This window comes from Emys orbicularis, chromosome 1, assembly GCF_028017835.1.
Source record: "Emys orbicularis isolate rEmyOrb1 chromosome 1, rEmyOrb1.hap1, whole genome shotgun sequence".
In the NCBI taxonomy this organism is placed as follows: Eukaryota; Metazoa; Chordata; order Testudines; family Emydidae; genus Emys; species Emys orbicularis.
In genome coordinates this window covers 322,494,562-322,509,642 of record NC_088683.1, presented here as the reverse complement: position 1 = coordinate 322,509,642, position 15,081 = coordinate 322,494,562, and the positions used below count along the sequence as shown (strand labels likewise).

The following is a 15,081-nucleotide window of genomic DNA, read 5'->3' as shown; positions in this document are numbered from 1 at the left end:
ATTTCAATTTTTAAATACTTGTGTAACTCTCAAGAATTGTATGAATAACATATACATGCTATGAGCCACAATACAAATATTGGGTTATAACAAACTACTATGCCACCTTAACTACAGGAGGACCTCCCAATTTCCCCTATATAACAGCAAACCTGAACTGACCTTCAGGGATAGAGGGTATAAATAGTAATCTTGGTTCTCCTGGGGGGAAAGTACCATATTTCTTAGAACATGTTTCAGTATTTTATTATAAAATATCTACTCAGTGCAAAAAACAAAACAAAAAAAACTCTGGGTGCAGTAACATGTAAATAATATCTGTAATGTTTTATTTTCAGTCTTTCATAGAATCATAGAAATGAGGAGCTGGAAGGGACCTTGAGAGGTCATTAAATCCATCTCCCACATGCTGAGGCAGAGCCAAGTATACCCATTCAATAACACAGGAAAGAGGTTCTCAACCAGGGGTATGTATACCCCTGGGGGTACTCAGATGTCTTCCAGAGGGTACATCAACTCGTTTAGATATTTAACAACAGGCTACATAAAAAGCACTAGCGATGTCAGTAGAAACTAAAATTTCATACAATGACTTGTTTATACTGCTCTATATACTATACACTGACATGTAAGTACAATATTTATATTCTAATTGATTTTATAATTTTATGGTAAAAATCGAGAAAGTAAGCAATTTTTCAGTAATAGTGTGCTCTGACACTTGTCCGATTTTATAAGCAAGTAGTTTTTAAGTGAGGTAAAACTTGGGGGTACACCAGACAAGTCAAACTCCTGAAAGGGGTACAGTAGTCTGGAAAGGTTGAGAGTCACTGACATAGAGCTCATTGCTGCTCAGACATGACAAGGTATTTGAAAGTATCTTCAGTATTAAAAAGGATAAAAAGGGCCAAAAATATATACAAACAGTCCACCACACACAACCATCCAGAAATTACTCTTTATGGTTACTACTCTTCCTTTCCTCTCTCATGTCTATGAATTTTAGCATTTTTCCTTTCAGTTGTTTTCATACACTGAAAAATAGGACATTCATATGATCATAAACTAAATTTTTAGGATGGGGGAGCTAAGGGGAAAATGAACATCTCCTAATGGCAGGTTTATCATCAATAAAGACCTAATTTGTTTATGATTTTATGGGCTTTTAATATTGAAAAATATACGCCATGGCTGTGAAGGGTAGTTGGTTAATGCCTACACATCTTCAGAGATGAAAGGTCAAAGTATAGATCTCATTCAGGTCACAAATTAAACAAATTAGTTGATTTCAAGCTAATCCCAAATGGTGGGTTATTACAATCATAAAGCTACTACATATAGTAATTGGTCACAATTGTCTGTCTCTGCTCAGAAGATGCCCAAGACTAGCAAAAGTGTTTGAAGGTCGGACTAATGCGAAGTGGCAGAACCAACTGAGAAAGTCTGTAAGTACCTAACTTGCCTATGCCTGGCTCAGCTCTACCCAGAATTCTTAGTCCCACACTTTTACAACTTCAAACCCAATTTATATAATCAAGCACACACAAAATAACATACATGCAGATAGAAGGACTGATCAGTGATCAGCTTATAATCCATGTATAGGGCAGGTTGTCTTTATAAAAGTAAAGATATAGCAAAGAAATAGTACCTGAACTAAGAAGATTCTGGGTTGCTGCAAACCTGGACTACAGCATGCTTGGTGTGGTTGGAATCTTTGAAGAATTTAGCTGCAAAGCTCTATTAAATCTGTACTGAGCATGACAAATTTGGGTGGATTTTTACAGGGATGGCAAAGGCACATCACTGACACAAAGGTCAACTCCCTGCCAAAATTTCAAATCCCTGCTCCAAAGCATGGGGACACTAGTGGTTTTCAAAAAAGATTACTGGAATTTTTTTAACATGGTCAAAACAATTTTTCTCTAACCTAGTTCTCTGAAATGGCTTAATTGTTTTGGCTGAAGTTTTCCATAAAAATACAAAGCCTAAGGCAAACATGGTAGTAAAGTTATAAACGACTGAACGAAATGGGAAGTATCAGGTAACCTTAGTAACAGACAGCACTACCAGCCCTACCTATAATAATATACTGTTCTTTTTTCAGAGGATGACTGCAAATAGCATATAAAAGTACTTTCATTTTAGGTACATAGGTAGTAATATTACCAGCTCACCTCTTGCAATACAACTGTAGAGAGTCACCAATTCTTTTACATATTTTCAATTCTGTTCCAATATTTTCATTATTAGCAAGATAAAAAGAGTTCACAATTGTCTACCTTTCTCATTAAAAAAAACTTGATTAATCAAAATTTGAAATATTTTTGCAACTAGTCTTGGTATTGTTGTAAAAAGAAAAAAGAAAAGCTGCATATAAGTATCGTATATACAAATACAGACAAGTCCCCATATAATGATTTACCTTAAACTGTAAAGATTAAGACAACATGCATAACTATGTAAGTCCAATAAGAAATGTAATTATGTGTCCATTTACATCAATAATTCAGTTTTCACAAATGAAAATTATATTTGCTTTATTATGTTTTACACAGGGTGGATTTGATTTAAATCAAATTAATTTAAATCATGATTTAAATCACTAGTCAGGAAGACTCAATTTAATCATGGATTTCTACATAAAAGTGCATTCTTGTTGGTTGTTATAACCTTAATACTTATTCTTCACAACTCAGAGATAGATGTAGGTTTCATTTTTAGAAGGTACACACTATACATTTTTAAGTGATTTATTTTGAAAACTTTTCAGATTAGTTTTACAGCTATATCAGAAAATTAATGATTGTTTGGTTATTTCATTTACCAAAGGTAATTGAAGCAGATAGTTCACCTCCCAGTGACATCATAAATATCTCCAATTCAACAGGTTAATCATTAATATCTGGAGAATTTTTTGCCATGCTGTATTAGGAAGAGAACATCACCAGACAGACATTTAAATTGTTTTATATAACTAAAACAGCAATGTTATGTATTCTGGATTTTTTTCTTCAACAGCAAACATATAATATTTTAACAAAATAAGCATATGAATTTTTGAATTCAGTTAAACATTCAAGTTTTTTAAAATCTGGTTTGTTTTTTAACTAAAATAGTTAAATTATTTATTTAAAAAAACAAAAATTAAATCGACTATGTCAGCCAGGTCAACATGAGAAACTTAAAATATTAGGTTCTGCAGCAAACTCAGTCATATTCACCTTCATTTCCCTGTTTATTCATAATCTGGAAGAGAAAAACAAGCTTTCCTGCTTTTTCAGGTCCCAAACCATTTTTCAATTGGAATGAATTAGTCCAAAGGAAGAAAATATTCTTTCTGCACCGGCAGAAGAAGCTACTGCTGTTAAAAGTGAGATTATCACTTCAACAGTCTCTGAATCCAAGTGTTTAAGTGACTTTCACCAGTTCACTAGTATGACTTTCTTTAAAACATCACCAGCAAACATATATTTCTTGAATGGTTCATCCTTAGCTCTGAAGTTTATTATAGTTGGCATTATGGAGGGATGATTGCTGGATGCATTTTATCAAAAAAATCCAAAATATCAGATTTCAATTAAAAAAACAAAAACAAAACAGTTTTTTGGGTTTTTTTAAATCATTGATTTTTATCCGCCCTGATTTCACAACAGCTATTAATTACTCTGCATAATTCTTCTTTGTAAAGACTAAAACTAAAAATGTATAGCACCAAGATGACATACAAACTTCAACCCTTATTAGTACACTGTACATCAGCTAAAGTCACTGAACATTATTCCAAACATAGTCACATTCATGCCACCGGCCAATCCAAGTACCGATGTGTAATAAAACCTATTACATCCAGTATTTTAAACCTTTTTGATACTGTATAGCTCATTATTAGCCATTCTCAGTCACTCATGATACAATACATAATGCTACAAAAAGAATATCTGAGCCAATATAACCTGGTACTTAAGCTCCTTTGGAAAGTATAAACCTTTTTTTTTTTTTTTTTTAAATAAATGCCACAGTTCTAAAATAACTGAAGTGCTCTGCTGATGGTTCATTAGGGTAACAAGGAAATAGGTATTGTTGGATAACTAATCAAGCTCAACACACCATCAGCATCTTAAAGTTATACCACAGCTCTGAAAAGCATAATTGATTAACTCAGTGGTTCCCAAACTTGTTCCGCCGCTTGTGCAGGGAAAGCCCCTAGCGGGCCGGGCCGGTTTGTGTACCTGCTGCGTCCGCAGGTTCGGCCGATCGCGGCTCCCAGTGGCCGCAGTTCGCTGCTCCAGGCCAACGGGAGCTGCTGGAAGTGGCGCGGACCGAGGGACAACGTGTCAAGTTCCCTCCTCTTTCAGATGCTTTTATAAGTTTAGCGGCTCTCTGTGGAGACTCTTTTTGGAGAAAATTTATAGTATGTTTTGATCAACGCCCTCTTCCTTTTTAGTGCAAATTTCAAACACATCTATGATGATTACTAGATGCAAGTTTAGAGAGAACCTGCCAATGGATTCCACTGACTGCAATTGTCAAACTAGAGCATATCAATCCTCCTCTGTCTGTCAAGCAACCAACCACCCAACCAACCCTGAAACTGACAGTGGCTGTCAAAGAATATTTGAATTTTCACTCCATGCTTTAGGACAGTTCGATGTTACTTCTTTAACAAGGTTTAAATATTTCTGAAGACTTATACATCAGAAGTTTAGAATTACTACAACAGAGAAGGTCTCATTTTTTTCCCATTGGCATAACAAATAAAGATATCCTTGGCACAATTTTACCAACATTCTTGGAAGGCCCCTTCGGCAATATTATTCTCCAAATTTTCTTTTCTGATGTAGAATCAATAACATTAACTAGGAATGCATTTGGCTGCATAGAGACAATTTCAGGAATTTTCTCATATTTGACCAACAATCCTTACAAGTTTAAGTGTTCGTTCTTTAATTTTTTCCTTCACTATTTCTTCATTTTCATCACAAGCAGCATCTAGTGGTGGACCTGTCATTTTAAATTTGTTTGGGGAAGTATATCCAGGCCAAAATGCTTCAGCCATTTCTTTAAATTGCTCATTTTGTGCTACCCTGGAGGTGGTTAGCATACTAAGAGGTTGCAACTCCTATCAAATGCAAGTTGTTGTTATAGCATAGTCATAGATTGCTCTTTGCCAATTTTTGGCTGCCAAAACCAGAGACTACTCCAAAACTAAGCTGAAGACGTGCTAAAAGGTCTGAAATTTAGATTTAAGTCAGCATCATGGCTAGGATTAGATGACAATGATGGAATCAAAAGTTTTCACTGTTACTAAATTTAGAATAAATAGCCAATATCTAGTGAATGCAATCGTGCAGATAGAAGACTGAAAAATAAGATGAGCCAGCCAGCTATATACAGAACCATCAAGATTACCCAGAACTTTCCAGAAGTGTCTAGAATCTTGCAAGACCACCCTCCCAAGAATAATGTAAATTCTTCAGAGTGAGAAAGAAGGTTAGAAGTTAAAAAAAAAAAAAAACAGAAAAAATTCTCTAAGACCCAGGGGCTGGGTTTCTCTGTGGGGAAAAACAGGTTTTATTTTTGGGATTTGGGATTTTTGTTGTTGTTGTTGCAACATCACTATTTTTTCAGATTATTTACTTTGTGTATTTGACAGCACTTTGCATATAGTCAGTTCCACTGTTTCTCCAAATTATTTCTAGCATTTATCTTACAGTAGTGCTCAATGGGTGCAGACAGGACTGGAATACCATTGTGCTGTGCACTGTACAAGCATATATGAAAAAATAGTTCCAGCCCTCAAACCTTACACTCTAAAACTTATTTAAACATAGAAACAGACAAAATCTGGATATAAGTGTATATGCAAGTAGGCCCCACGTATTCCACATTCCATAGCCTCAGATTTCACCCCTTTCACAGAGCTGTGCTCCAGAATCTAAGCTTTATATATATAATCATAGTGATCATGGAAAAAACCTTGAAAGCATCAACACTTACCTGCCTGAGTTTGCACACAGACTAAAACAATAGCCCAGAGCCCTGTGGACTCCAGAGCTGCAGAATTTGGCTATTTTTTGAGATCCAAAATTCAACATTTGTTGCTGTAGAATTCATCATTTTGCTAGAGCCAGGTGCCCAGCTTTTGTTTTCCGTCTCTCAGTCTTTCCAGGACCTACCAGCAGTTGCCTCTGGCTCCCCAGCATTCCCAAAATGGGAAATTAATTGGATTATAGTGTGTGCTCCCTGCGCTGTTTCATGGAACTAGACAACGGGGAGCTGGAGAGCAAGAACTGGAGTCCAGCTTGCAGCCAGGAAACAGGGGGAACCAGAAAATAGGCTGATGACTTAGCTTGCCTGGAAAACAGTACAGCAGCCAAGGCCAGGAGGAAATGTCCCAGTGAAGCAGACTATAAGCCCTGTCAGTTCTTTGCACAATGGTGGAAGCAAGTTCTGTGCCAAACAACTTGAACAACAACATAGGAGCCAAGGCCCAGGGAGAGGAGCTGGGCCACCTGGAGAGAATGGCAAAAAAACCTCATCTTCAAAAATAACCATTGATAAATTTTACATTTGAGTATTTTCAACTATGAGAGACAGATCTGTGTTTGTGTAGGGGAATAAGATATGGGGCATTTTATTGCAAAAGAGTAAAGTAACACTGCCTAAAAGTTATGGATGGGTACTGTGGAATTTGGTCCTATTCTGCCACGGAGTACACAATGCCCTGTATACAAACGAATGATCATAATAATGATTGGTACACCTGGTTAGATACATGGGTTGTTCTGTTTTGTTTGTTGGGCGGGGGGAATGTATGAATATTTTCAAATAATTTTAGAGGTTGCTTAATATATATGTGACATCAGCTTTGAGCATGTTTGGCCCTGATCACAGCTGCAGGTAACAGGAGAGTGTGGGAAGACAGGCAGGGAGAAATGTCTTGTCCCTGTAAAACAGCACTGCAATATGTTACATACCCTGGTTCAACATATAGGGAGTCAGAAAAGGAGCTTTCTTCATCCTGATCCCCTCCCACACCCCCCCCCCCAACACACACAAACAAAAAAAGGGGGGAAGGGGGGCAGTAAAAAAAGGAAGATGACAACAACACAGGAAATGATACACTATGATCTGTTTCACTCTCTTCTGTATCAGGAAAGAAAGAATAACCAAATGCTTCCTGGCTGTAAACTGGATAACGTATTACAATTAAATACAGAACACAGTATACCATGAATAAATATTTAAACTCTTCAGACTGGAGAAGGGGATGTAAAATGCACAGAAATAACATTTTAGCATTTATTAGTCACTCCCTCAAGCTCTCCTTGATAAAGTTAACACAGTCAACTTGATATCTAATCAGTTTAAAAAATAAGAAAAGTTATTTCAGATTCTGTCACAAAGCCTACGAAAAGTAAAAGGAGGAAGGGTAACTAAAATAAATAAGGTAAGAAGACAAAGATGCACCACTTTTTGAATTTTGTCCCCATAAATGAAATGCTATGAATAAAATCAAATATGTTTAGCTACTTTATTTCCAATATATTATGTTGATATTCTCCTTGAGTATTCTTATATTTAGAATTTTTTTAAACTGGTTGATGGATACTGAAACTTAACTGCAACACAACTACTTCTTCAGGTTCTTCTTCCACTCTCCTACTGCACCTTCTTTCAGGCTGCCCCATATCTGCCTGAGGCCATATCCCTGTCTGGTTTTCTCCATCAAGTCTCTCATGAAATCACACTTCACAGGTGCCAGTATACACTAGGCCACCCACCTTCTACCTACTTTTAACTTCCTGAAATAGCTTGTACAGGCACACATATAAACCCCTTCAAAAACTGTGGAATAAGTTTGGAGTAAGGTTTTTGTTGTTGTTGTTGTTTCCCTTCTTTTGTCCACTGTCCTCATTACCCATTTAGATTATAGGGTTTCTGCCCGAAAAGCACCTGTCTTGTGTCTGTTAAGTGCCTAGCAGGAGAGATGCTAATTACGTTTTACTAAAAATAGGCATTCCACACACCATGTCTTTTGCTCAAGTCTTAGTACATGGACTCAAACAGATGGTATAAAATAATTTAATATAGTCTATAAATTCCTAATTTTAAAATGTTTTATTGTTTACATGGTGCCCATGCAAAAGGGGTCAACAAAAAGAATATTTCCCTCGAACATTACTCAGAGAGAGAAATGTATGGGACTTAACAACACAGAAGCCTTGCAAAGCATGGCCCGGGATATGCAGAGGTGACAGAGTCTTGTTCATGCTCTAAGTAATGTCTGAAGGTGCAGGAAGGACTCAGTTTGACACTAAGCCATAAAAGGTGCTTTTCAAAGATGGAAGTCCTCAAAAAGAAATTACATTTGTAAGGAAGAGTGTCGTAACAGTATAAGATACATGGACACAGCCCTGCAAGGTTCACGTGACAGTCCCACTGAAATCCCTGGAATTACTCATTTAAGTAATAGCTTCTGTGTTGAGCCCATTTTTAGTAGCTTGTGCTGAAACAATCAACTATGCTTATAGCAAAACTCAAACAGAAAACTATTAAATATTTTCATTAAGTCGAAAGAGTAGAGTCAAATTAACTACATGAATCCACAAACCACTTAGTGCCTTTTTATTTTTATTGAAGAAATATGGACTTGCAAACAGATCACCTGTTATCTACAATCTATTTCCAACCACTACTGCATGGCAAAACTGGCCAATTTTCTGGTGAAAATGTTTGAAATAGTCAGAGGTGATCCATATGGTCACTGCCACCCCCAATATTCTTTTACTACAACAGGGAACTATGAGAAAAAAACAAACAAACAAAATTAGGCTCTAGTCCTGCAATACAATCTGCTACCACTGACCCCTACACATGTCTAGAGTCCTAATTAAGTTGATGAAACGCCACATAGGTCAACACTAGCAGGTTTCATTGAAGAACTGGAGCCTTAACCTTTAAGTAGCATGTATTGCTACAGTAGTAGCGAAACACATACTTATAAAACAATGTTTGGAATGTGGTGTGTCATAATCTACTTTGTTAATGGAATGCAAATGATAAAGAATTAGTATGTTAATCACTTAGGACTGATGTGTTGAAATGTTTAGCCCCATAAAAAGAGACTAATTCTAGAGGAAGTCAATCAAACATGTGACTGAAGAGAAAGAGGTCAAAGCTTTGCGCATATTCAAATACTGTACTAGCCAAAAAATTCTGTACAGTTTTCATAGATTTATATAAATTCAGAATATATACACACACAGAACATTGCTAATTTCCACTGATAGGAAGAGCTATTGCAAATTACTACATTTTGCAAAGTAGCAATTAAAATAATAAAAAGCAGATACTAAATCGTTTATCTCACAAATACAGTTTAGCTTTAATTATTTATTATAATACTTCAGTGTTTTGTAACAGGTTTTGTAAATGTGATGAATTTTAGTAATATGACATCTCTCTAGACTACTATTAAATCCTTGAGAACTGGGGAAAAGACCACTGCTTGTGCATACAAATTATGGAGTGGGTGGATTAGGGAAATGCAAATTACCAAGACTCTACAGTAAATACAAACATAAACAAGGTGACAGCCTGATAAATGTTTCTCTTTTAGGAACAATCACTTTAAACAGCAATTACTAGAAAATGTGAGCTTTTGGAGTGAGGAGGTTGTTGATAATAGGAGACTAAGGGCTAGTCTACACTGGCAACGTTAAAGCGCTGCCGCAGCAGTGCTTTAACGTGGCTTGTGTAGTCGCGGCAGAGCACTGGGAGAGAGCTCTCCCAGCACTCTAAAAAAACCCACCTCCACGAGGAGCATGACTACCAGTGCTGGTGCACTGTCTATACTGGCGCTTTACAGTGCTGAAACTTGCTGCGCTCAGCGCGGTGTTTTTTCACACCCGAGCGAGAAAGTTGCAGCGCTGTAAAGTTCCAGTGTAGACAAGCCCTAAGAATGAATATCCCCATGTTCCTTCTAACAATTTATCTATACTTAATACCCCGAGTTTCCACAGTGTATATGCCACAAGCCTTCTAAGACAAGACAACTGCAGCTAAAAAAAATGCAGAAACCTATCGAAATGGTCCTAAAAAAGCCAGCATGAATTTATACCCTCAGTTAAAATGAATGGATACTGATGTTATCATTTGATATTTCATCCCTATATATCCAAAAAATCACTACTACTAACTATCTTCTTGATTATGAACAAATGGCATATCTTTAGGCCTAGATTTTACTACTAGCAATGTGCCAATATGGCATCAGAATAATTACTACTTTTAAAAGATAGAACAGTTTTTATAGCTAAAATATTTTTATTTCTATCATTTAAATGTGTACATTGATATAAAATCGAGTCTTCAGCACAAGAAGTCTAGTGACAGCACAATGATTACCAAGTAGGTAGGGTCCAGGAGTACTGTGGAGGGGCAATTTGCTCAGCTCATGGAAAGGGGAGAGACGAATGCTTCTTGTTGCTGTCTAGAGACCCCTACAGCCAATTTCAAAAGCAATGCTAAGGGATTTGTATCCAGCCCTCCACAGCTAGAGTTAGATTTGCTGTGATATGACGCATTAGTCAGGGAGGGGAAGAGGAAAGACTATTCAGCGTATCCTCAGGGCTAAGGAGACCCTGGAAGGAAACATACACTAAATAATATTATGACTGAAAATTATAGTGGAAAGGATTCAGACTCAGAGACAACAGTCCCCCCATCCTCCAAGTCATAATATACAGAATATATTTGAGAGAGAAAAAAAGCCCATAAATGATTTTTTAAAATGTCAATGGCTATTTTATTACTTCCCTTTTTTGGGCAAAAATGTAGTTTTTCTACAGCAGCCAAAATGAACTCTGCAAGAAACAATGAAAGTAAGCTCCCAAATGGTACCACTATTCCAACAACCTGATTAGCATGAATATGCATCATTAACTGCATATCTACTATGCCTGAAACAAGGGCTATCCATCTATACATTCTTTCTACAGTACTAGGTTATGAAGGCAAAATTTCACACCAAATGACAGAAGCATGGACATGTCTTCTGCTGTAAGACAAAGTCACCACCAATCACCTTGAAATATGAAGAATGAAGTGATATATGGAAGAGTTTTGCTGTAAGAATAAAGAGGTAACATATCCAAATATATTAACAGCTTCTTTCAATATATAACATCAGAAAATTCATGCTGCAAATAGATTAATTAGCAGACCTGAAAGACTAGTGCAAGAACTCCCCCCCCTCCCCCCCAAGCACCAGAATATGCCCATATATACACCTTTCTGGTTTTAAATGTATTGATCTGGCAGGTCCAACGAGGGCTCAACAAAAAACTATACTGGTCGAAGTACAGTTCACTAAAAGAAATACAACTGCCCTTGAAAAATGTCAGTATTGCAGCTAGTACACAAGAGATCCTATTGTGTAAATAGATGTGAGAGTTTTTTCCTGTTGACGTGTATCAAGTGAAGAGATTACCTCCCTATCAATGCTAGATGCCAAAGTGTTGGTGGGAAGCCGGCGGGGGGGGGGGGAGAAGAGAGGATGGGGCCGAATTTCAGCTGGTTCTGGGGGATAAACGCTTTCCAACATGCTATGGTTTGCACACAAATGGTTTCCGGTACAGTTTTATTTTGTATAGCATCTCCCTCACACATTATAATCCAAAATGCTTCACAGAGTTAAACAATACAGCTTCACTGATGTAAGTAAGGACGAATACCTCTCCGAGTTGCCTTACTACATACAAGACGACACTGCAGCTCCCCGATTCCCTTACGAAAAATCAAAGCAGCATCTGGACGTATGGGGGGGGGGGCTAGAACTTTTTGTCCCTCTCGTTACGGGACAGGGGTGTCATTTTCTGCAAACCCTCTTTGCGGAACCCCTCTCTTTTTCCGTCTTCACCTCCCAAACACACGCCCAACAGACTGTCAACCAATGTCCGTAGTAACGACAACAAATAAGGCGCATGGTACTTACCATGTCAGCTGGGACACTGCTGGACATCTTGCTGTTATACTCTGGTGGTTTAAAACAACTTTTTTTAAAAAAATAATAATACCAAGCTCGCACAGCAAGGGATCCGCGCGCGGTTCGGCGGCAGTAAGTTCAATGTTACTGTGAGTGTTTGATATGCAGAGAGGAGGCTGTTTGTTGAGGGGGAAATATCCAAGAGGAGCCGGTCTCCAGCGGGCACAGCAGCAGCCCGGAGATGGCAGCAGATCCTTGTCAGCAGCAGCGGTGCCAGGTGGACCAGGCAGGGCTCTACAGTGACATGAATTGCGTGCGGGGGTTTTTCTTCCTTTTCCAGCCCAGACCGATAATGACGGGATGATTCACGGGATAGCTCTGCGCCCAAGTCACCTCCTCATTAAAGCGGGCGACCCAGACAGGCTGGGCGACCTTCCGGGGGCCGGAGCGAGCGGCTGAAGTTTGTGTCCTCCCAGGAGGCGGGGAGGGTGCCGGGGGCGGGGGCTGACCACCCTGCGCGGTGTCTGCGGGCGAGGGAGAAGGGCAGCGTCTCTCCCCTGCCCGGGGTGCCCTCCCCCACACCGCTCCGGGAGCGGCAGCGCCTCAAGGGGGATTTAAACGGCAGCCGCCTCCAGCCCGCAGCAGCCTCAGGTCTCTGCTCTCATCGCCGCCGCCGCCTCCCCAGGCCCCCCTCCAACGGCTCCCTCAGCGGCCCGGCGGGGACCCTAGTGCCGGGCTGGCTGCCCTGTCTCGTCTCGTCTCACTGCGATCCGCTCTCTGCCCCGCGCCCGCAGCCGCCGCCTGTCATCTTCCTCTCAAGCCAACATGGCGCCCAGCGAGCCGAGGGAAGGGGACACGGCAGGGGAGAGACGAGCCCCGCCCCCCCCGTGCGTCACGTACGGCAGCCCCCGCGGGGCACCATGGGGATTGTAGGCCGCGGAGCGGGGGAAGCCTCGGGAACGAACAGCCCGGATAGTCGAGCGCCGCCCTCCCTCAGCAACGGTTGCTAGGGCTGGCAACGGGCCGCTGGCGGGGCTGGGGCTGGGGAGCGGCATCTTGCTGCGCTGGCCTTGTTGTCACGGGGGAGCACACAGGGGCCCAGCAGGGACTGGCGCCTCGCCCACATTTCGCCAGGGGGCTGCAGGCTCAGGGGGGCCCACACTTCCCAAGGGGCTGCCGGCCTAGGAGCCCCCACACTTCCCAAGGGCCCCTCCCTGCCAGCAGCAGGGGCTGCAGTCCCAATGATCACCCTGCTCCCCAAAGCCTCTGTCTGGAAGCTGGGCCACTTGCAGAGCTTGGCACTATCAGGCCACCCAATTCCCTGAACTCCTTACAGACCCAGCTGGGCCGCAAGCAGATGTAGTTTTCCAAAGTCCTCAGCCTGGATTTCACTCAGTGTTTGTAGTGCAACTTCTGTGAGCTTGGCCCAGCCCTGGGGGCCAGGCACCAACCTAAGAGACCGCCACTGAAAGTGATGAGGTGTTACAATGTAGGGTGAGAATAAGACATGAAAAAAGGCAGGATATGAAGGGTGCCTGAGATGCCTTGGTGACACAAACAATGCACCCATTTTCTTTATATATTATAAACCTCCAAGTAAATATTAAATAAATTGCACTGTTTTCATGAGGTGGGCTGTAACGTATTTTACAGCTACTTGGAGTACCACTGGGAGCCCTTTCATAAGGTATTATTTACAAAATATGGTTATATGTTTTGTTCCTGTACATTTTCCAGCTGAGTAGAAGAGAATTATTTCTTTATCCCACAGGTTCACATGTCTCAGGTGCCACAGCTCTTCTTTGAACTCTCAATTCTTAGATTGTTTTAGCCTGAAATATCAGTCATTTCTAGTCTGCACCATTCTTTCTAAGCTGTGTAGTTCTTCCAGTGAAAAGCTCCAATGGGACCCACAGCAGAAATGATGACTTATTGCAGTTTCAAAAGGAAAACAGTCCCTCACCAAATGCTTCCTTACTTCAAGGCCAAATTTTCTTAAAAGAAGGCTGTAGGGCAATTTATGCCTTACCACAGTCTGATTTGGAATCCCAGCCCTGGCTAAGTAAAGGTAAGTAAAGGTAATGTCAGGTAGAAGATGTCCAACTGTTTAACCAAGATGCAGAAGTATAGACACACATATCTGCTCATGTAAAAGTGTCAAAGAAAATATTAAGAAAATCAAGCAGATGATTCCTTAAGGATGGTTCACTATCCTCTATAGACACCAGACTGAATTTGCAGGTCATAGGTCTCCTCTAAACCCACATCAAAATATGGCTAAGTTCAATACTTCAGAAAGTTAGAGACTGCCTCTCTGCCCATGCTATACTATAGCATTGGTGTACAGAGGAGGCGTTTGAGCAGGAGCCCTCTCAGTATAATACAGAGGGAACTTGCAGCAGGATGTTCTTCACGATGGGTCTTCCGGTTTGGAATGCATTTCTCTATTCCTTGGCCCAAAATAGCACAAATCTGTTGACCGCCATGGCTTGCAGCAAGATCCATCTCATTACCAGAGTTTTGGGGGGCGTGAGGAGTGTTACAAGAGCAAGCTAGTGGAGAGGCCATGTGAATAGGAGATCAGGGTTCTATTCCCAGCTTCCCCTGCTGTCATGTTGTGTGACCTTGGACACATCACTTCACTTTTCTGTGCCTGTTTCCCCTGCTACCCTTGGTCAGTCTTGCTTGTTTAGTCTGTGAGCTCACTGAATGACTCTCTCTCTGTTTATATGGTACCTTACATAATGGGGCCCTGCTCTCAGCTGGGGCTTTTAGGGCCAGCACTACATGACCACAAATAATAATAAAAGGACTGGTATTTGTGGGAGCAGCAGGATAGTGTTGGAGCATTGATTTTATTGATCTCTCTGGTAATTCTCAAATTTTGGAGAAGCCGGTGGGTTTTTACGTGAAAGAGCTCTTTTATTCTTTTTGTTATACTTCAAAATACAAAAATAATGATCATTGTAGAACACCAACCATAAGGGAGTCTCAGTCAGTAATACTTCTCCATCCCACATAAGACACATTCTTCCTGTGACTGCATGGTTAAATCTGTGACAGATTAAGGAACTGTGAACAGGTCAAAC

The 15,081-nt window shown here is 40.2% G+C and overlaps 1 protein-coding gene across 1 annotated transcript in view; it reads right to left on the bottom strand.

Moving 5' to 3' along the window:
* Positions 1-12,772, bottom strand: part of UBL3 (ubiquitin like 3) — a 77,564-nt gene extending 64,792 nt beyond the window's left edge. Inside the window, exon 1 of the mRNA XM_065404090.1 lies at positions 12,002-12,772. Coding sequence (XP_065260162.1) covers positions 12,002-12,028 — 27 coding nt within the window. The 5' untranslated portion in view covers positions 12,029-12,772. The remainder of the gene's footprint in view (positions 1-12,001) is intronic.
* Positions 12,773-15,081: the final 2,309 nt, after the last annotated feature.